This window comes from Antedon mediterranea, chromosome 3 (genome assembly GCF_964355755.1).
Source record: "Antedon mediterranea chromosome 3, ecAntMedi1.1, whole genome shotgun sequence".
In the NCBI taxonomy this organism is placed as follows: domain Eukaryota; kingdom Metazoa; phylum Echinodermata; class Crinoidea; order Comatulida; family Antedonidae; genus Antedon; species Antedon mediterranea.
This window is the reverse complement of record NC_092672.1, coordinates 14,493,165-14,516,338: the sequence shown is the minus strand read 5'-3', so window position 1 is coordinate 14,516,338 and position 23,174 is coordinate 14,493,165. Positions and strand designations below refer to the sequence as shown.

The 23,174-nt window shown below is 33.9% G+C and overlaps 1 protein-coding gene across 1 annotated transcript; it reads left to right on the top strand.

Moving 5' to 3' along the window:
• The first annotated feature begins 1,933 nt into the window (after window positions 1–1,933).
• On the top strand, window positions 1,934–22,710 carry LOC140044945 (mitochondrial amidoxime-reducing component 1-like). Its single transcript, XM_072089657.1, has 7 exons — window positions 1,934–2,261; window positions 4,078–4,257; window positions 6,553–6,724; window positions 10,333–10,473; window positions 11,149–11,210; window positions 12,149–12,220; window positions 22,312–22,710. Exons 1-7 carry the CDS (start codon window positions 2,029–2,031, stop codon window positions 22,442–22,444), a joined length of 993 nt encoding a protein of 330 aa, XP_071945758.1. The 5' UTR covers window positions 1,934–2,028; the 3' UTR covers window positions 22,445–22,710.
• The last annotated feature ends 464 nt before the right edge of the window (window positions 22,711–23,174 follow it).

Below are 23,174 nucleotides of genomic sequence, written 5' to 3'. Positions count from 1 at the left end.
TGAAAGTTTGCTGGTAGAATTGCCCAATGAAAAGAATGCATAAATTAGAGTTTTCCATTACGAGTTTCATTGCCTTCACTTTACCGTTCCTAAAAAAGCGCTGACTGAATCGCATCCTGTGAAGCAATGTAGTCTAATTAATGCATTTGAAACATCATTTCCAATATGTTCCTGAATAGCCTGCAGATGAATTGTTCGGAGATTAGCATCTTTTCCAGTATTGAAATATAGGTGACAGCCATGCAGACTTTTGCAAAATGCCAATCCAATAATAAAAACATCATCAGTGTCAGGGCTGATTGTAACAATATCTTTACCACCATGGTGTGCAGCATACTTCGCATACAGAAACATTCTGGTGTCTGCCTCTTCTTGATTAAAACTTTTCCATTTGATTCTGAAATAGAATTGCATAATAATGATGATGTTATGAATACATTTATTCCCTTGAGGTGATCTGCTTCACACATGCTTCATATTTGAAAGAAGAACTTGATTAGCAGATAAAAATGTTTTCAACTGTTCTGGAATTTGCTGTTCGGCTTTTGGTATTTTAATTGTTTGTGAGCCGATGGCTACTCTTCGACTTCGTTCAGCATTTTTTATGCAGTTTGTGTAATTGCTACATGTGATCGCAGAACTCTCCTTCGTTTAGTAACTCTTCTGTTGACTCTAATCCTTGAAATTCTTCTGTAAAAAAAAAGAATACTAATTAATATTTATGATTCTAAATGTTTGTGTAATAAATATAATAATATAATCAGTTCAGTATCATCTATACACTATTTAATATTGCAGTACAAGAATTCAAATAATATGTCTCAAATAACAACATAAAGCATCAGGTTGGTCCATTCTGTCCTTGCCTGAGGCTACTTGCCAAGGTTTGCATGCATTACCACATTGAATAATAAAATGCAAATGTTTTTTCCCAAGATGGAGGTACCATCAAACTAGGTCCACTACACAATAATACTGGGGCCACCCTAGCTAGGCCTAATTCATATTGTAATTATGGGTTCATTTTTTTTTTGCCCAGATATTTAAAAAAAATTATATACTAGGCCTAGCCTACTCTACGTAGGCTTAATACATATTAAAAAAATAAACTTTGTAGACTACCCACCGCCAACCTACCTAGCTAGGCTTTTTTTAGCAAGGCAGTATGATATGAACTAATTACTGGGCCTAGCTAGCCTAGGCTAGACCTATCATTAAAACAAATAGAATTTACCTTCTTCATTGTTGGATGAATTAACATCCTCTATTTCATATTTTACTGCTCGCCTTTGTTTGCTACAATCAGTGAAATATTGATAGCATCTTTTTATGACATCCAGCGTCGCCAGGAATTGGTAACAAGTATTATTGGTAAGCTCCTCTCAATATTTTCAAAAGGATTTGCGGCTACAAAACTCCTTTTGATTGCCGCTTAGATTGCACCAACTTTTTGTACACATTAAAAAAGTTTTCCATTTGGTTTCTGTGAATGTTAATATTGTCCCAGAATTAGATGTATTGTGTCAATAACAACGTTTTTGATCATCAGAAGATGACATCTTCCTGCTCCGCGCTCCAGAAGAACAACACATGTTTGTTTACGATCGTCTAGTAGCCGTATCCCGCTGTGTAAGGGAATCTGATTGGACAGTTACTGTTGCACAGCTCCATGAGTTAAAAGACAAATTTTTTGATTGGTCAATTGTGCGACCTGTACTGACCTACAAAAATGTTCTATATCGCAATAAAATACATATAAAAACAAACATATTTCGTTGAGGCGTAACATTTACAAGCGGGACCGGCCAGTTTAAGGTTATCTATATTTTTGTTATAATTGTCATAGCAATTTTATTCTCCCCCCCGATAGGGGATCACGAAATGAAACGATAGAAGGCCATGCCCCATAGCCTAGACAGCCAGACAGATAAAAACTGGTAATACCAGCAGCATCCAGGTCAGTATCATCAATACTCGCGTTCAGGCAGCAGGTTTCCACACAGATTTACAGCCCGTTTTTTATTTGAAATGCTGTATAACCAAACTTTTGGGCTAATATTAGCCATTTCATCAACTTTTATAACGACTTATGCTATCTATTATTTAACCCGAAAACGTAAATCATCAAAAAGATTCATCGAAGTAGGTAGAGTCAGTGATATAATTATATATCCTGTGAAATCCTTCAAGGGAATATCTTTTCATGATGATGAGGTTGAATGTTCCATGCGTGGCCTGAAATATGGATCTTTGCGAGATCGGTAAGTTGGTTCTTGTTTAGGCCTAGGCCTAGACGGCATACAGTACATAGGATTTTCTTGTAGGGGCTGTCACGACAAATATGATCCGGGGCCAAAATCGGTCCGGTCGGACCAGTTTTGGCTCTAAAGTTGTGGCGAAAAGCAGTCCGTCACTGCCAAAATCGGTCCGAGTTTTTCTTCTGTCGATTTTAATTGAATTACTAGGCCTATGATGCTGTTTTAAGTTGTTTATGGCTAGAAAAATATCCAATGATATATATAAGTAAGTTATCTTGTCGGATAAATACTATAAATAAATGTATTTTATCTAAAAACATGACTTATATAGCCTAGGTGTTCACTCATATTTCAGCCTGCCACACACTCACATCATGAACGGGTACTATGATTTATGAGACGCTGATAGTGATATTGCCAGCTAGATTTTATTTTATGATTGAGGCCTTTTTCCTTCCTCAGCCTAATCAATATTGGATTAATTGATTAACCATAAATAAGTAATAAATAAAATTGTTTTTTAACATCATGGGGAAACGAAGATGTAAAAAAAAACAAAATTTCAAAATGGATTAAAAACAGGCAGAGAATTATACACAAAAAGCCTAACTAACAATTAGTATTAATTATTTATGAGTTACTAATAGTAATAATAATGATGATAAAAAAACAGGCTTAATTTATAATATTAAAATAACAAATAAAACCCCGTAGACTAATCATGGCCTTTTTTAATGATATATACATTATGACTCATTTTGCGCACCATATATTTGTAAGATCGGACCATATTTGGCGGCCAAAAACAGTCCTACTGCCCGGACCAATTTTATCCAGGCCGGACCAGTTTTGGCGGCCGAAATTGGTCCGGCGGACCAGTTTTGGCAGCCATAAATGGTCCCCCGGACTGATTTTGGCAGCCAAAACTGGTCCGCCGGACCGATTTTGGCCCGGACTGATTTTGGTGTGACAGTTAAAACATGGAGGTTTTCGAACCAACTCGGCCCGGCCAAAGTCAAGTCGGCACCTAGTCAACAAGTCGCCCCCAAGTCAAGTTGGTCCCATCCCACGTTAAGTCAGCCCCACGTCAACTCCGCCTTTAAGTCAACTTTAGTTGAATTATTTCTTCAAGAAAGTTACGTGGCGCAGCGTGAAGATGTGAACTAATCTACTTGAGTTTGATTCCCAGTAGGTTACTTTCAGTTATTATCGCCAAATGCGAGTGTTGACACTGGATTTTATTCACGGTACCTAAAATCTTTTTCACCAAAATTCTGGTGTTGTCATGGTTACTATTAATATACGCCAGGACATTGCGTCCTATTTAGGATTGGGTGATAATTGAGAAACCTCAAACTTGACATGCAAATGTTCAGCAAGGAACCACAGAGAGTATGTATTATAACACACCCATTGTATTCTTGCAATTTGATGGGTTAATTATGATATCTAATGGTGGTAATTAACACGCTCTAATGCATGTTCAACTTTCTGTAAACAGTTGGAGAATGTTTGCCATGTGACGTTGTTGACATTCGGAAATCAACTTGTGTATATAACTGTTCTACTCCACATCTAAAGTTTCCTAGATTTCCGACCCGACAATTATTTACGATGGATAAATTGAATAAAAGTAGGTGTGTTATTGCACCTCAATAAAAATATAGCAGTCAATTTTGAACTCATGAAATATTCTCACCATCCAACCCATACACATTAATTATTTTATACAATGACATCACATTGATGATATCGGTGTATTTGGTTTTTTTAATTGCTTTGTGGATTGTTTTATTAAAACTTTGTCATTTAAAATTAGAAAGTTTATGGTTGTAAATGAGAATAATAGATTTGCAACAGCAAGACAGGAACCAACTATGCAACTGATTGAACCAAGCCTATCAGATGACGGACAAAATCTCATCTTAAGTGCCAAAAATCAAGAACCGCTGAGATTACCAGTAAATGCTGATGTTGCTCAACCACTAGTCCACACAAGGTAGGCATAATGCCCTGTATTAAAAATACAGTCTGGATATAAAAGTGATAATTGGAAGTTCACACTGTTTAGACAACTAGAATGACACTCCGAAAGTTAAGTACATACCTCCGCCCACTGTAAAATTATCCTACATAAGATTTCATGAGATAAAAAAATATATTTTTATTATTTTTGTGTCTTAATGCTGTGTGTGATTAGGCTAATTTCACTACGAATTTAGTATAATGGTTATGTAACCAGTTTTTCAACTTTAAATACACTTCAAATATTATTAAATAGATTAGGTAGAGTTCTGTTATCCGCAGATATACACCAATAAATGATATTTTTAAAACACTTAATTGGGGTACACTAAATGAAAGATGGAGGGAACATCTACTATTTACAACTTTCAAATGCATTAATGGCCATTCACCAACATATTTATCCTCAATGTTTAAGTTTAATGACTCCCTCCACCCAAAATGCACCGGTAGCCAAAGTAGTAAAACATTAATAACACCAAATTGGAAAAATGCTCAAGGTAAAAGAACCTTCAAATACAGAGCAACAAAAGAATGGAATCTTTTACCAACTGAAACTAGAACAAAAGTAACTGGGAAAAATATTTATAAACTCAAAAATATAGCAACTCTACATTTTTTATTTTTTATTTGTTTTTAACAGTTCTGTACATATCTTTTAAATTAGGCCTACTATGTACTTATATATTTTATGGGTGCAGGTCAAGTCGGCCCCAAACCGTCTCGGCCAAAGTCAAGTCGGCCCCACGTCAAGTCGGCCCTAAGTCAACTCGGCCTCAAGTCAACTCGGCCTCAAGTCAACTCGGCCTCACGTCAACTCGGCCAAAAACTAATCGGTCAACTCGGCCACAATAAAGTATGGAACGCAAAAAGTGCTTAATATTATTACGATTCTTACTATCCACGTTTTAAAAAAAATGAAGAAATAAAAAATATAATATCATATAAAAAAATGAACTCATTGCCGATATGAATAGAAGTACCCGCGTGTTACCAAAAAACACGTGCAGGTACCGTATTTTAGGAAATCGAAGACGGAGGCCTACGTTCCACCATTTGGCCATAGAAAAAATGATCGTACATCGTTTTTGTGCATGATTTGCGTTTTAAAAAAAGGGGGAATCCCCCGGTCAGCGAAAAGACGTAGCAGTTGTAGATATCGAAAAAGCTGGCAAACGCCATTTTATTAAACGTAAATAATTAAAGGAAAGTTGGTGAAATCATTCCTATTCTTTTTTGCTAAATATATTATTGTCTACATAATAATATTCATTAAAAGTTAGAATTATTCATAGTTAAAAAAGAAGAAATATTATTTTATCAATCCCCTTCATTTGCACTTTTTGCGTTCCATACTTTAACGGGGCCGAGTTGACCGATTATTTTTTGGCCGAGTTGACGTGAGGCCGAGTTGACTTGAGGCCGAGTTGACTTGGGGCCGACTTGACTTGGGGCCGACTTGACTTTGGCCGAGACGGTTTAGGGCCGACTTGGATCGAAACCTATTTTATAAGTTTTATTTACTTTTAAACTTATAACTGGACCATTTTGGAAAGCAGTAATGCTAACTGAAAATGCAATCCAGTCAAAAGAAAAATTACATAAATAAATAAAACTAACAATAGTTTCAGTTGACTAACAATAACATTAATAGAACAGCAAATTTTGAAAATTGAAAAGAATTTGAAAAGAAATCAAAATACCTGTACATTAAATCTAATTATGTTTTAAAATTACAAATCACAAATTATAACTCTTGCCTCTTGTACAAAAATGAAGTAGTTCTCGAGAAAATGCAATTTCAGTTGACATGTTACTTTGAGATTGCTCGCCGGCGTTTGAAAATTCTTTCATCTTTTTTTAACACTTATAAGTTATAGCAGATCTGAAAATAGTCCTAAAAAGTGGTGCAGAATTGGGACCGTGGTCCGGATGGCCTCCAAAATTGAATGGAGTGGTCCTTGACCACATATTATCTATCTGTATTTTTATTTTGAGAAAGATCTTGTAATTACTTTTTGAGTACATACCTCCTTGGTGGAGGTAAACCAGCATTTATTTTTCAGGGGTGCTGAATTACGATACTAATGATCTTGAGTAGAGAAATTGTATCCTCATTATTCACAAATATCATTGTTTGAAAAATGCTTCCTTCATCCTAGCAAAATATAGAAAAAGGCTACAAATAAAAATGTTACAAAGTATGTATTGGTTTCTAGTATGTTGCAAACATTTTTATCTTGATTTCATGTTAATTTACTTTTTCTAGTATATTTGGCCTCGACATTTGTGGTTATGAGTGTGGTAAGGCAGCAGAAGCTTGGCTTTCAAAAATCTTCAAATATCAAGGCTACAAATTGTTGGCTCATGATGATGATCTGAATGGACGTAAACTAGCTGATGATCCAAAATGGAAGTCCAAGTCATTGTATAAAGATGAAGTCAGTATGATTAGTTAACTTCATGAGAACAAATGAACATTAATATCGGTTTGAAAGTTGAACAAAGGCCGTCTAGAAAATATGTTATACTGTAGTGCAATAGACATAGACTGTGTGTGCTATATACTTTTCAACATGCCTTACATCAACACAAAGACTGTACTAAACAGAGATAAACTAGGCTGTTAAAAATGAGAAATCGCAAATAATAGATTTAAAGGGACCTTGACATATTGCTATGGGTCCAATGGCGTGTCCTCTTGTGCAACAGAGAAAAGATCTTTTTGTTTTGCTGTTTTCCAAGTTCAATGTTGTAATACTGATTCTTTTAGCATTGGTGTGCCACACAAGGTTCAATCCTTCTAGTCCAGTCCCTAAGGGGAAATGATGTTACCATAGTGGATACAAGTGTGCCCTTTGGCATGTTGATAGAACATGATATGGAGATACCAAAACAAAGTTACTGGAAATCTGATTTGACCTCTGTGACCTCTGACCTCAATTTTTATATTTCTATCTTAAACAGCCATATCTCCGCAACGGGTTTGACAATTGAAATGATATTGGTGTCAAATAGATCAGAGGGTACATATTTATATTCGCTCTAATAGAACTTTTTCCAAAAAAAACGACCGGAAATGTAATTTCTCAATGTTTTGACCTTTGACCTCGACTTACTATATCTCAATAACTACTGATCAAAATTTCTTGAAATTTGTTTCAAATTGTTAAGAGCATACATATTTATATATACTCTAATTAAACATGTTCTTCCAAATCCACAGGAAATGTCATTTACTGACCTTTGACCTTTAATGTTTAAATATGTCTGTATCTCTGTAACCAAATGTCATAAAAAGTTCAACTTGGTGTCAAAATGTTCAAAATGTAAACATTTATATTAGCTCTAATAGAAGATGTTATCATATTTTTACTGAAAATGCCAGTTTGAGGTATGACCAGGATATACAGTTAAGCGTGCGTGTGTCATACTTATAATAATATACCTAAAATATAGATTTATGGACCAGAACTACATTCAATATCCTATTTAGCCTTTTACAATTTTCTTAAAACTTAATGTTTAATTTAATTTCAATATATAATTCCATCGCATGGTAGGCCTACACCGTAAGAGCAACACTTAATATCAACAAAAAATTAGATAAACTTAAAAGTTAAATAACATTTAAAAAAAGAAAGAAAATCAGGATCTTAAAGAAAGAAAAGAAGAATTAACCAATGCGATTTGATACTCATAAAACATATGACCTAATTATCAATTAATTGCTTGAAGTATGCTGAAAAAATAAAATGTTTGAAACAGTGAGGAAAAAGCGAAGAAAAGAAAAACATATTTTAAAATATTAGAAATCTGAAAAGGATCAAAGACAAATTAATTACAAAGCTGATTTCTTTTCAAGAACATACTGTAGTGGAATATAAAAGGAAAACAAACCAGTGAGCAGTCAAAATTACCATCTTGGCTTGATGAGGCAATAACACATCCAGCTCATAACACTATACAACAAAATCTTTGAAACCAGAAGAAATTAAGAGAAGCAATGATAATTATACTTTAATCCACAAAAACATGACAAAACTGACATCAACCATTACCGACCAAACGAACATTATCACATGTACACAAATAATTTACAAAAGTAATCAAAAAACAAAATCAGAGACCGACTAGAAGTAAATAAACCAATAAGGCTTTATACAGTAGGACCATCTTATACAGTTTGTCAATCAACTAAAATAAAAAGGAAATGAATATCACCAAATCTTTGATTTAGAGATTATCAGAAAGCATTTGGCTCAATAAAACAGGCATTACCATATTAGAGGGAAATATTATACCTCAACAAATATTGATTACAATCGTTCAAAGAGAAGTTAAGAAAGATTAGTAAGACCAGCAACTCCCTGGTAAGACAAGGCAACACTTAAGATCTTCACTGCATTGGAAGAGGTGTTTAATCAAAGAGCTAATCTAAAAAATAGAGTAAATATCACTTTAAAGACAAAATAAACAGTTAATTTAACCAAAATCACATTGACTTCCAGCCTATTTTTTGCTTTGAATTACAGTTTTTTTTGGGTATGCACTATATCATTTTTTTTTCAATCCAATTTTTGGTGAAACTATTATGTGTGACATTAAAATTGCATATTCAACAAAAATAGTTTTCAAAATTACTTTTGTCAGGGGGAAAATAAGTATATCTTTAATAGCATGTGATATTATTAGCAAATATTTCAAATGTAGTTTTAAAACTTTCCCATTACAAACAATTGCCATAATTCTGATAACATTACAATACACCCATCCTCTGGAACTTATTTTCAAATGTAGCTAAAAACTTTCCAGTACAATTCCGGCCATTTTGATGTGTATAGATGCATGCAGTAGCATTGGAAAAGCGAGAGAGGGGGAGGTGGTTGGGGTGATAGAGAGACACATATTTTTTACACGTTTGTCTACACTATAACTTAGTTTAACAAAAAAGGTGTGGTGTGCCCAAATATGGTAGTGATATGTCATTCATCGTGTCCATATATATGGGCACATCACATTTTTTTGTCGAATAAAAATGTTATAGTGTAGACAGAGTTTAACATTTGTGTAACATGTAACAAAAATATGTGTCTCTCCATCCACCCCAACCCCCTCCCCTCTCTCGATCTCTTTTTATAGATTATTAATTGCTAAATATATGCAAAACGATGGGTCATAGCTCAAAATGACATTTCCAATTGAATTCTGACAAAATATTTTGTTAGAGCAAATATAAATGTGTATATTCTAAACAATTTGACACCAAACTGAACGTTTTAGGACAAATAGTTACCGAGATATTGACATATTCAAACATTAGAGGTCAAGGGTCAAAAAAGCTTAATTTATGGTAGTTTTTTTAAAAAAGTTTCTATTAGACTAAATATTAGATTTATTTTCTTAACATTTTGAGCCCATTCTCAAATCTCTGAGATTGCGTGTTATTGAGATATTAGGCAATCAAGGTCAAAGGTCAAACTAAAAAATAAAGCCTTTGCGGCCATTTTTGTACAATTTTTTTCATTATAGCGAATATAAATATATATCTTCCAAGCATTTTGAAAAAAAAATAAATGTAAAATGTCCATGCGTTGTCAAGATATGGCGATTTTTAGTTATATAATAGAAAAATATAAAAATTGAGGTCAGAGGTCACAGAGGTCAAATCAGATTTCCAGTAACTTTGTTTTGGCACCTCCACACTATACTCTACCAAACTGCTATACTGAAAAATTTGTATCCAGTCTGGTAACATCCCACCCCCTTTTCTCCCCTTAGGGACTGGACTATTCGGCCACTTCTATTTACAGCATGATACCAGAAATGATCCCTCCCAATTGAAGATGTGCAATGTTTGTTGATGATTTATAATCTCCAAATGATAATAAACAACTGCAACAAACCAAATGCATGCCATTTAGTTCCAAATTTGTGATACTGTATTTCTTGTTTAAATCACTTTTCAGAGTTTTCCATCAACGTTTCTGCTTGTTTTTTTGACATTTTGAAACAAGTATACATTGCTGTGCATTTATTTACATTTTAGGCTTTGTTTACTGATCTGGCACAGTACTTGCTAATAAGTGAAGCATCACTTGATGACCTTAATACCAGATTAGACAAGTCTGTAACTATGGCTCGCTTTAGACCAAACATTGTTGTTAATAGATGTAGTGCATTTGCTGAGGTAAGAGCAGAATTGGATCGACTTTTATATTTCATTAGAGTTATTAAACATTTTGTGAGAAGTTAAATAATAGTTAAAGGATGGCTGATACTTGTCTTAGTTGTCTCCATTAGATCAGTTAGCATAAGCTAGGTAAAAGATGGAAATGTGTTTGTTTCTTGAAAAATGTATATAAAAAGAGTAAGATTTTAGAAAAGAATGGCATGAAACTGTACACAGCTGCTCTATAATACCAAAGGATAAAAAAAATAGACCTCCCATTGAAATTATAAATGGCTGCCAAAATATAAGCTACAATTTCAGCCAATATCCGTAACACATAAATAAAAAATATTGATAAAACAAGATATTGGTGGTCTTATTTTGTTAGTGTTAATTAGGACCACTGGAAATGTTCATGCTCATGCTTTCTTCCACAAGTGCATAATTGTGCTACTATTCTATCGGAATAATGTCAGCTTGATGTGAGTGACAGTACTAATGTGGCAACAAAATAAACTTATAGTCCATAAAATATATGCATCCAAAATCTGAGCTTCACCAAATTGTTGATTATTTAAAAATTAATAAATCGAAATATAGTTTTTAAACAATTCTCCTCATTCAATTCATTAACTTACATACATTTAATACTTTATTTGTATATTAATCTCACACTTGCATTGCATTTTACAGGATACTTGGTCAGAGATCAAAATTGGTAGTGCTCATCTTTACCAAACTCATTTGTGTGGAAGGTATGTATTGAAAATGACAAATGTTATCTTTACCTATCCTAAAACAGTTGAGCATGAAAGTTTAAACATGAATAAAGGAATTAGTCTGAGAGATGAGTCGATTTTTTTTTTTACTATTGGTCTTAATAAGATTTTTGTGTGAGACACTCTGAAAACCAGAGTCATTATTTTACGAAATATATGGAAAATATACAAATTTTTACCATTTTTGGGGTAAAATTTGGTAATAACAATTTTTTTGTAACATATGCTTGAATTTTTTTCAAACAACTTTTAAAAACTACCCTAACTATATGTCCTGCCCTAAGACATTTTTAATTTACGTTACAATTAGAGGTTGTATATGTAAAATACTGATTATACTCATATCAAAAATCTTTTCAAAATTTGTTTCACAATTCTCAACTTCTGCAAATACACTCCTACCCTAAAAATTGAATTAAAAGAAGCTTTGATATCAATCAATCAATATATCTTAAAAAAAATCAATTATCTGTATTTAAATCAGTGCATATAACCTATAAGTATAATTCGTCATAGTGAAAATTATATCTAGTTTGTCTTAATAAGATGACTTATGGTAGGTTTGACAAAAATGAATGTTTTTTATTTAAAAAAAAAAAAAAAAATGTTACCAAAAAAATGGAACAAAATGAGATAATTTTCAATATACTTGTAAAATAATGGCTGTTGACTGACCAGACAAACATTTTGAATTTACTAAAAGCCTGACTGTTATATTTATATTTGCGTAGCCACAAAAAATAATGTGGTGCAGTGGGGGAAAAAAAGCCACATGGTTGTCAAAGATTTCACTGAAAAATTGATCAAGTTGAAACCTTACCAACCCTACTGATGGCTGACTCATGAAATATTCCCCACATTCATTATTTGCATATTTTCTTCAGTAATTTTTTCAAATATTTTATCATTGGTAGATGTCGTATGACATTGGTTGACCCAGAAACTGGCGTAATGGCCCAAAATGAGCCTCTTAAAACACTACGAAAGTAAGTACACTGACAGTTGTTATGTTATACCTGTGTGCAGTGCAGGATTTAATGGTAGGAAGTGAGAGAGAAAATGTTGAGAATCCTCTATAGTCCAAGAGCATTAGTTCATAAGTATAGGCAGACCCGGACATTTTTGGTAACAAGCTAATTTTTTCAGGAAAGGTCCAGAACTATGATTGGAACATCATACTAAAAGTCCTGAAAAATCCTCCTTGTGCTCTCCGAGAAATCCAAGATGGCGTCCAAAATGGCTGCCATTTTAATTAGTCTATAACTTTGTAACCGCTTGTCATAGAGTAATGGTTTCGGTGTCAAATAGTTCACAGTATATACATTCCTATTTGCTCTAACAGAAAATTTTGTCCAAAATTGGCCGCTACTATAGTTTCTGGTAGTTTGACCTTTGACCTGGTCTTATCATCAGGTGTATTCAAAAAGTTCAAACCCTATACAGTGAAAATATTATAATGTCATAATGGTAATTGGTAATAATAGTACATCAATCTATCACTGTTGCTACTTACAGTATGTATCAATTAACTGTATTACTATTTTGATACTGATGGGATGTGATAGTTGAACCGTACTTCACATGAACTGTTATTTAGGTTGGTGTATCCAGTGGTTGTGATGGTACACCATGATTTAATTATGTACGATTGTCACATTTCATTTAATTTTATTGTATATCAAAATCGCAGCCAATGGCTGAATTACATGATACTTACAAATATAAAAACATTTAAAACAGGCATAAAACAGAATATAAATTGCACGTACAAATCAAAGAACAAATAAAAGTGGAATCAAACATATTGCACAAGAAAAATACATAAAAATACAAATTTAGCTAAAATTTATCTACAAATTTAAAAATTCAATTAAATAAGTAAGGAAAATAAGAAAATTGGTAATATTATAGAATTTGATATAATTATAAAATGTGGAGTTATTAAGTGATTTATTATATTATTATTATTTATACATCTTCACAAAATTTCTTTAGTTTTACTGAGTTAAAGTCTATCTCATTAAGGAGGCGTGTAAGATAAAGCATAGGGCTATTATAGTATCGATTTGTTTTACATAGGGGCTCAACAAATCTTTTTCTTTTCCTAAGTCTAACAGAAAGCTCAATTTGACTTGTTGTAAACGGTTTATGTTGTGATAGTGTGATAAGTGGGTAATTTTAGTGAGGTTTCTGACATGGGAGCAATTGAACAATTGAATAATGGAAACGTTTAAATGTTGAAAACAAATATTTTTACAATTTGTGTAAGCTTAAATGATTATGTTGTGCATTTTTTCCATATGTTCATCCAAGTTGAAAGGTACTGTACAAAAGTACAGAATTGTGGTGGTTATGTCTATAAAGACAATGTTATAAAGGAGAGAATTTGGAGAGTGGGAATCAGTGACTTATTTACAGTTAGTGTGATACCTACAGTAAGCTACTGTAATATAATGTTGGGTTGTTGAGGTACTAATGAAAGACTCTAACTCGCTTGACTGTCGTAACACATATATTATTTATTCAGTATAATACTTCAGTACAATATACAACTATAAGTATAGATAAGGAACGCGGAGGATCAATGATGCTGTCGGTGAGGTGTGGTGTGTGTAGGTCTGCTTCTGGAGAAGTGGTTGTAAGGTGTGTCTGGGCCCTTCTGAAACTTGGGAGTATATTGGCTCAGTTCATTTGCATAATGTCATTACATCATCTGTGAGGGTAACGATTGGTCCTAAGTTGATCCAGGGGTGTTTAAGTGGGAGTGATTAACGGTATAATAAGGTATTTCTGTGATGGATGACACTGTCAAATCTGTACTTAAATAGTGTCGATCACTCGATGGGAAAGTCACAAAATTAAGCTAAGTGTTTTCTTTAGGGACTCTATTATAAACTAAATGGTCATTAAAACATCTGGACAAACTCTCCTTTGGACTTTCTGGGTCAAGTTTGTGAACCTATTTGAATTCCGATACAAAGGTCAATTTCTTAAATATAAAAGTATATCTTTATATCACATCCCTCTGTTTCCCTTTTTTTTTTTTCTAATCTATTTAACATATAAAAATGGTTATAATAGTGGCATGCAAAATTAAAGTTATATAAAAGAAAAAAACATTATTATACATATATGCAAAAATTGAGTTAGCCAAAACCATTGACTCTGAAGTGTAACCTTATCACTTTCACTCTCTCTCTTCTCTCTCTTAAAAAAAATTAAAATTAAAAATGAATTTGGTATAAAAATTCGCGTAAATCAAACATAAATCAGTTAAAATAAAAATACAAAACTTAAAAATAGTATGTTACATTGAACATACATCAAATCGTGCGACAACTCATCGCATTCTAATGGCCTTCAAACATAAATCATCAAATCAAAACATAAAACTCAAGAAACTGTGGCTGATTAGCCTAAAATCAAATATCAAACTTAATCACTTAAAACTTTAAAAGAAACAAATGTGTGTGTCCCGTTGACACAAACTTATCCACAATATATCGTTATCGTCACAACTTTATCGATTTAAGCATTTATATTCACAGGTAATTACGATTTCAATCGGTCGACAAATTCGACTTTTGTACTCAATGTCAACAAAATTACGATTAAAAGTACTAAGAAAATCTCCTGTTATTGTATATCAATTAATTAATGCTTGAGATTAACGACTCAAAGGTTCAACAAAATATTTGTTACAAAATGATTGTCGTTCTTTTTCAATATCTCAATATATCGATCATCAAAATTCAAAATTAATCATTATCAAACTCGTTACAAAATCAATACTTACACATAAATTCAATTCTCTTTTAACTGAAATCACATTATTATTTAACAAATCTCATCAAATACGTAGACTATGCTATCATTAATTTAGCAAATGTCGTAATTTAAAAATAATCTTGCAAAAAAAATTAAATCAGTAACTTGTTGCATTATACAAACGTTTTATGAATCGTTTTGGCGATCCACTTATCGGTATCTGTTTATCTTTAATGATCTCTTTAATCAATTTATCTGTATCGTTATATCTGTCAATATTCCACCAAAATTTGCGATCATTAGATTCGTGTTTTGTTTTATCGGTGTTGCGTTTGGCTGAAGTCGGTTTAGAATATGAAACTAAAACTTGGAAATGTCCTGCTTTAAATCTACCTCGGTTTAATGTCATGTTGGAATCATTAGGTGCTGTCATAATTAAATTAGTTTGTTCCTTAATTTGTTCTTCTTTCATTTGGAATGGGGCTGCTAATCCCATGTTATTCTCTACACAGTCAATGTAAGGTTGCAAGTTAAGGGGTTCTATCTTAGTTGGATGTGTAAGGGTATCTGATTGCAATTGGGCGGGTGTCCTATCATGTTCGTCTACAAATTCAACATTGCTTTCGTCATTTACTACATTAATGGTGTTTTGGATTTTCTCGTTATTATCATCGATGGGTTCATTCAACAATTGTTTAAGTTTTTGTAGATGTGTAAAATTTTTGCGTTCTTTGGGTGTTCTCATAAAACAAGGTTTCAGTCTGTTATAATTGAATACGTCGCGAAGTATTTCTCCTTTAATCGTCGCTAGGATGTAGTGTGTTCTGTCTAGTACTTCATGAATTACTAATGGTCCGACCCATTCTGCGGCGATTTTCTTTGAATTTGCCGTTAGTGATGATGATGTTGGCTTGTATAAATATACGAGTTGTCCTACTGAGTAAATTGGACTTTTTTCTAAGCGTTGGGAAATCTTTGAGTTTTGGACGTTTTGTTGTGTTCGCTGTAATTGTAGCATTGTCTGTGAAATGTTTTGAAATTTCTTCTTGAGATGTTCAAAGTATTCTTCATAGGAATGAGACAATCCTGAAATAGGGTTAAATGCTAATGAGGTCAAACTTGGAGGTTGGCGGCCAAAAACTAATTCGTAAGGGGAGTGGTTTCCTAGATGTGGGGATGAAAACGAATTATAAGCATAACATGTTGTTGATACAAATCTAACCCAATCTGTTCCGAATTGGTTAAGGTTGACCTTTAACAGGTCCGATACGGTGCGGATATGACGTTCAACTTGTAAACTACCGTGATTGTGGACGCTGATGATTTTCCTATCAATATTAAGGGTGTTACATAATAGTGTTAATAATTTTCCTGTAAGGGAGGTTGCTGCATCTGAAATAAGACGAGATGGGGGTCCAAAAATACTGATGACCTTTTGAATTAGTGCTTCACAAATTGTTTCGGCATCAATGGATTTCAAAGGTACACAAATCAAAAATCTAGTTATCTCATCACATACTACCATAATATGTTTAAAACCTGAAGGTGAAGTTGGCATACTCTTAAAATCTAGACTGAGTGTATGAAAGGGACGGTAAGTTGCTGGTACTCGATCGTGTAAAGGACGTAATTTATCGGTTTTGGGACGAAATTGTTGACATCTAAGACACGCTTGGGTATAATTGTTGACTTTCTCGAACATAAGGGGCATGTAAAATAATTTCCTAATGGTAAGGTAAGTACGCATCGTACCTTGGTGGCTACTTAACAAATTGTCGTGATACTGAGAAATAACAGTCTCTGCTAAGTTTTCAGGAACAGCTAATTGCAATACAAATTCTCCACCTTTATCTTGGAAAAATAAACGGAATAGTAAACCGTTGCACAATATGTACTGCTCTGACTTATTCTGAACTGCACGAGCTGCTTTCTTATCAGCTGGAAGGATATCATGAACTAAATAATCGTAAACTGGCTTAAAAAATGGTGAAGTTTCTTGTTCAACGCGTAATTGTTTAACATCTACTGGGAGGTTATAATCTCTAATTATCTTTCTTTGAATAACATCCATTAATCTATCTAAGTCTTGTTGTTTTGGGATGTGTGCTGACTTAAATTCAGTTATGTTTGGTACTAGTGGTTTGGGCGATGTATACAATTCAACTGGTACATTTCGATGTGTAGTGTCTTTGCTTTGTTTATTTTTGTCTACTAGTCGTTCCTCTGGAGGTTGTCGAATGTTTACATTACGTATTGGGGGTGGTGTTGCGATAGGTGGCGTTATGATAGGCGGTGATCGATGTGCGTTTGTTTGTTGTCTCGTGATTATCTGTGGTGTAGTGGAAGGTTGAGGTGTAGGTCGCGTGTTTGTTGTCACTGGGTTTTGATTAATGACAGGCGTTTGTTTGGGTTTGGGTTTATGTAGGTCAGGTATATTTATTCCCATTTGCTTGGCGTATGACCTTGTTACTGGTCTGCTAGTAGATGTGTTTGTAATCGGGTTAAGAGATGCAGTCTCTGTAATATTAAATGCAATGGGTACAACTTGATCAATTTCGGAATCGTCATCACGAGGGGCTCGGGAGAGGAAATCTGCTAAAACTAATTCAGTTCCTTTCTTATAACCAATTTGGAAAATGTATCCGGACAATCGTAATATTAGTTTCTGTAAACGGGGTGTACATGGCTGATCTTTTGAATTCCAAATTTGTACAATTGCTGAGTGGTCTACGAATGCATCAAATTCGCAACCCTTTAGTAAGTGTCGAAATGCTGAAACGTTAATGTAAAGTCCAAATAACTCTAGTTCTGTGACGCTATATCGTTGACAGGCTTGTGGTAAGATTTTGGAATAATAACCTATTATGTGTTCTTTACCGTTTACTGTTTGTGTTAAATATGAACCTGTTGCGGTTCTTGAAGTGTCGCTATATAGCGTAAATCTACCTTCTTTTCTAGGCATTTGAAGAGTTGGTGGTTTAACCATTAAGTGTTTAATTTCGTCAAATGCTTTCTGGTGTTCAGTAGACCAACAAAATTTTCGGCGTTTGCTTGCGAGTGTGTGTAACGGACGTAAAATTGATTGTATTTGAGGGAAAAAATGGGATACATAATTTACTGCACCAATAAATCGTTTAGTTTCTTTATGGGTTCGTGGGACTGGCAAATTTCGGATAGCTGCACACCTGTCGCCTAATGGTGTGATACATGCGTGTCCTGAAGAATTAATCAGGATGGTGTGTCCCATATATTGCACTTTATTCTTGAATAACTTACATTTCTTTGGGCAAATTCTAAAACCATTTAATTGTAGGGCTTGTAAAACGGAAACAAGGTGCTGCTTATGAGCAAATTTGTCTTGGCTAAATAAAATAATATCATCATGATGGGCGATACAGAATTCTCTAGAATTTGGGATTTCATTTAAAATTTCGTCAATCTTTGCTTGAAATATACCTGGTGAAACGTTTAATCCTTGTGCTAATCTCTTATAATAATAATGTTTTCCACCATGATATGAAGCTATACCTGTATATTGTTGGGCATGTTCGGCTAATGGTACACAGTGGAACGCTGATTTCAAATCAATTACGCTAAGAATCTGTGCATTAGCGTTACCTATTGTTTTCAAAGTTTCGGCCAATAATGGGAATGGGTGATTAATACGTTTTATCCTGGAATTTAGATAGCGAAAGTCTGTGACAACTCTTTTATCTTTTGAATTTTTCTTTGAAACAAGAAGGACAGGGGAAGTATACGATTGGTGTCCTACTGCTAAGATTCCTAATTTGACTAATTTGTTCAATTCGGCCTCAATAACATGTTTGTCTTTGTCTGTCGCAAAGTATGGGCGAATAAAAAATGGTTCATCGTTAGAGAGGTGTATGTCAGCTTTGAAGTTTGGGCAGCTAGATAGTTCACCGTATAGTGAAAATGCGTTTCTGTTTTGTTGTAAGGTTTTATACAAATCTTCTTTTTCTCTATGTGTTAAAACGCTGTCTGTTAAATCAACTTGTTTTCTAATTATTTCTTCCTCGGTTAAAGTTAGCAATGGGTCTGTACGTTCTAAATGTGGGTACTTGTTTGCGTTGTCATTGGTCAACTTTATTCTATCAATTGGTAGGTCGTTAGTAACTGTTACAAGGTTGGTTAAGTGAAGGCTCGCGATAGGTTGATGTGTATTTAGAGATACGTTTCTGTTTGTGTTGTTAGTGATATCAATGTTGGTTTCTCCTCTATGTAATTTTACTAACATATCTGATGGACAAAGTTTTGAAATATGGGTGGTTGCATGTAGAACAACATCAGAATTGCGTACGAAGGCGGGAACCCTTCCTTTTAATTTAACTGTTTTAGTATCACCGGGTTTAAGAAAAATCTTGTGTACTGGACGAAAGCTAAAAATCTTTGGTCTAATGCGAAATGTGTTTTCCTTAAAATTTAAAGTACCGTCGAGTTCAGACAATGTTTCGGTTCCAAGTATCAGGTCAATACCTGTCAAATTTTTAACGATTAATGCTGAAATTTTAAATTTGTGTCCTTGGATAATTAATTCGAATTGCACTAAGTGGTTGGCATATAAGAAGTCACCGTTACCTAATCGAAATTTGGTTGTGTTCACTTTAACTGGCTTTAAACGCGATAAATAAAGTGAGGAATTAACGTACGATTGTGAGATTATAGTTCTAGTTGAACCACTGTCAAATAAAGTTAAAACATTTCTACCATCTGGTAAATTTCCTTTAACGTAATTTCTGTCGTTAAGTAACAAATCAATATTATCTGAATTTCCTAAGTATTTTGCCTTAAAATTGTCGTATTTAGTATGGGGGGCCAGATTATAGGCGGCATCTAGTCCCCTTTTTAAAAATCCTGCTGGTGGCTAGGGTAGTAATTGTTTGACTGTTGGTATGGGTATGGCGGGGGATAGTTTCCGTAAGAGCGGTTTTGTTGTCGGCAGTGCCTTGCTATGTGGCCTGGTTTCCCGCAGTAATAACAGGTTGGGGGAGGTTGTCTATATCTTGGGGTCGGTGGGGTCTGGAATCGGGGTTTGTATGGGCTTGGGCTTCGGTTTCGTCTTGGGATATAATTTCGGGTGGGGGAACGTGAGCGTCGAGTATCATCATTAAGGGATCGTTTTGTTGTGGCCATGTCTAACTTGAGAGAATTTATCTCATGTTGGAGCGATTCGAGACTATTAGGCCTATCTGTTTCCTTATTGATATTGAATGAAACTTCCCGTGTGGCATCATCTACGGAAAGGTCAAGGTAATTTTGTGTGCTATTTACAATATTTTCAATAGTGGCATCGATTGGGGTGGACATGGCTACAGCTGCTCTACATTTTGGTGGAAGGGTCGAAATAAATTTATTCTTTATCTGCTGGTCAGCGTATCCAATTCTGTCTGCGGCTTGTTTGATTTTGGTTAAGTGCTTTTCGGCGTTGTCGCCAGTGGTGTATGTAATTGAATCGTATTCTCTTATGTGCGCATAGATTGATTTGTTTTTACTAAACCTGTTGATGAATTGGGTTTTTAAGGATTCTAGTGAATCGAACTGCTTTCCCTCAATCCAGAGTCTAGCTTGGCCCTGAAGGCTACGTTTAAAAATACTTATTACATTAATTAATTGGGCATTGTTTACAGGGTTTTCTAACGTGTGGGCCTCAAGGTAGTCGGTAAACGATAAGTAATGTGCACTACATTGGTCGTGATCGGTTATGGAACCGTCATATCTTTTGGGAAGGAAATCGGTTTGTCTTAGGTGGGGCACGGGGTGAGGATTGACGGGCTCATTTAAAATTACTTCGTTATCAACAATGTCGACCATACTTTATAATATTAATTATTAATCAAATATCAAAAACAATTTAGTGTATATGTAAACTCTCACTTTTCAATCAAACTAGGTTACAAATCAAAAATCAAAATGGTTTTGACTTACCCCAAATGCTTCGGATCCAATTAAAAATGAATTAAAGGAATGCAAAAAGTGTTCAAAAATGTCTAAATGTTCAAACAACGAATTAAAGAAATGTTAAAGGTGCTCATCAATGTTCAAATTTTCAAACAACGAATTAAAAAAATGCGATAGGTGTTCATCAATGTTCAAAAAAGGGTAAATGTTAAAAAAACGATCGAAAAAAAAACGGCGTGAAGTTGAAAGTCTCTAAACGAAACAGTTCTTGTCCGCTTGCTTCTGTTTTGATTCTTCTTGGGTCTTCCTCGATTATTTTCTTTGTCTTTATCCAATGGTTATAATTTCATAAAATTTCTGCTTGTCTCGATTTCATTCAAATATAATTTCAGCTTGTCTTTTGTGTCTTCCTCGATTATCTTTTTTGTCTTCATCCAATGGTAATAATTTGATCAAATTTCTGCTTGTCTCGATCTCATTCAAATATAATTTCAGCTTGTCTTTTGAGTCAAAGTAAATTTATGGTTTTCTCCTTTCAAACAAATATGGTTATTTTTGTCTTCGTCTTCGTGTCTTCGTGTCTTGTTAAGTGTTTATTTCTTGTTTTCTCACTCCGTTCCTTATGAAATTTGGGTCTTCCACCATGTAATATAATGTTGGGTTGTTGAGGTACTAATGAAAGACTCTAACTCGCTTGACTGTCGTAACACATATATTATTTATTCAGTATAATACTTCAGTACAATATACAACTATAAGTATAGATAAGGAACGCGGAGGATCAATGATGCTGTCGGTGAGGTGTGGTGTGTGTAGGTCTGCTTCTGGAGAAGTGGTTGTAAGGTGTGTCTGGGCCCTTCTGAAACTTGGGAGTATATTGGCTCAGTTCATTTGCATAATGTCATTACATCATCTGTGAGGGTAACGATTGGTCCTAAGTTGATCCAGGGGTGTTTAAGTGGGAGTGATTAACGGTATAATAAGGTATTTCTGTGATGGATGACACTGTCAAATCTGTACTTAAATAGTGTCGATCACTCGATGGGAAAGTCACAAAATTAAGCTAAGTGTTTTCTTTAGGGACTCTATTATAAACTAAATGGTCATTAAAACATCTGGACAAACTCTCCTTTGGACTTTCTGGGTCAAGTTTGTGAACCTATTTGAATTCCGATACAAAGGTCAATTTCTTAAATATAAAAGTATATCTTTATATCACACTACCTTGAGAAACGTGGTCGTGAATATTGATAGCGAATTAGAATATTTCTAGATGGCACAGGGTATAGGACCATTTTCTTGGTGTGAAAAGTTCTGTGAGCTATAATAGTATACTTATGATGCATTTCTTAACTGTACACTATAGATCTTTCTTTTTTGTTGTTTTGTTTAGGTTTAGAATGGTTGATAGTTCTCATCCAGATGCAAAAGCATTAGGTGTGGCACCTGTGTTTGGTGTCAATTTCAACATTGTTGAAGTTGGAAACATCAAAGTTGGAGACATAGTATATGCTATTGTTGAGTAATTAAATCAAACCTACAGTACTGTATGTTTAAATATGCCATTTCTAAAAAAAGTAATACTAATACGTCTATATTGTATATTGATTGATGATTAAGTACTAATAATGAATGTTGTGTAATGGATAGAATATTTTTCATAAGTTGCAATGCTCTAATGGCCAAAGACAAAGGGTGGTTTGCTGCTTTGCGTACTTTTAGTCTTCCAATGATACAGTACAGTGTTTCAATTGAATTAAATAATATTCAGCATAATAAAGAAGAAATAATTATGTCTAATTGTGTTATTTTAATCTTGTTTACTACTTTTATTGTCTCTGTAATCTTTGCTGTAAACAGGAAAAAATCCATCCACCTAAAAAACTACTGAGATCTACTTTTGACAGACTGTTAATATTATATGTTATAGCACTCTCCGTGTAAAAATCCCTGTTAAACTTCATGTTGAAATTTCTTTGTTGTAAAGTTCCTGTCGTTTAACCTTTCCCAATTTAACCAGAGAGAGTTCACTATAATATCTCTATGATTTATGATTGAATATTTTTTCACTGTTGGTTTGAAATATTTTTTTTTTGTTCAATCTAAAGAATGAAACATTGCACAAAGTTATTTTATCACAGTCTATGAAAATTTGGAAATGAACAATCCAGTACCATTCACAACAGCATCCTACATTTTCCCTTCCTCCTGAATTGTCTCATATATTCAAAGTTTTCGTTTTTTCCGCTTTTTGCT

Excerpts from the sequence above, each read along its gene's own strand:
- LOC140044945 (XM_072089657.1), top strand. The coding sequence starts at position 2,029 with ATGCTGTATAACCAAACTTTTGGGCTAATATTAGCCATTTCATCAACT. Across the intron at positions 4,258-6,552 it reads CAACCACTAGTCCACACAAG|TATATTTGGCCTCGACATTT; the intron begins GTAGGCATAATG and ends TACTTTTTCTAG. Across the intron at positions 12,221-22,311 it reads CCTCTTAAAACACTACGAAA|GTTTAGAATGGTTGATAGTT; the intron begins GTAAGTACACTG and ends TGTTTTGTTTAG.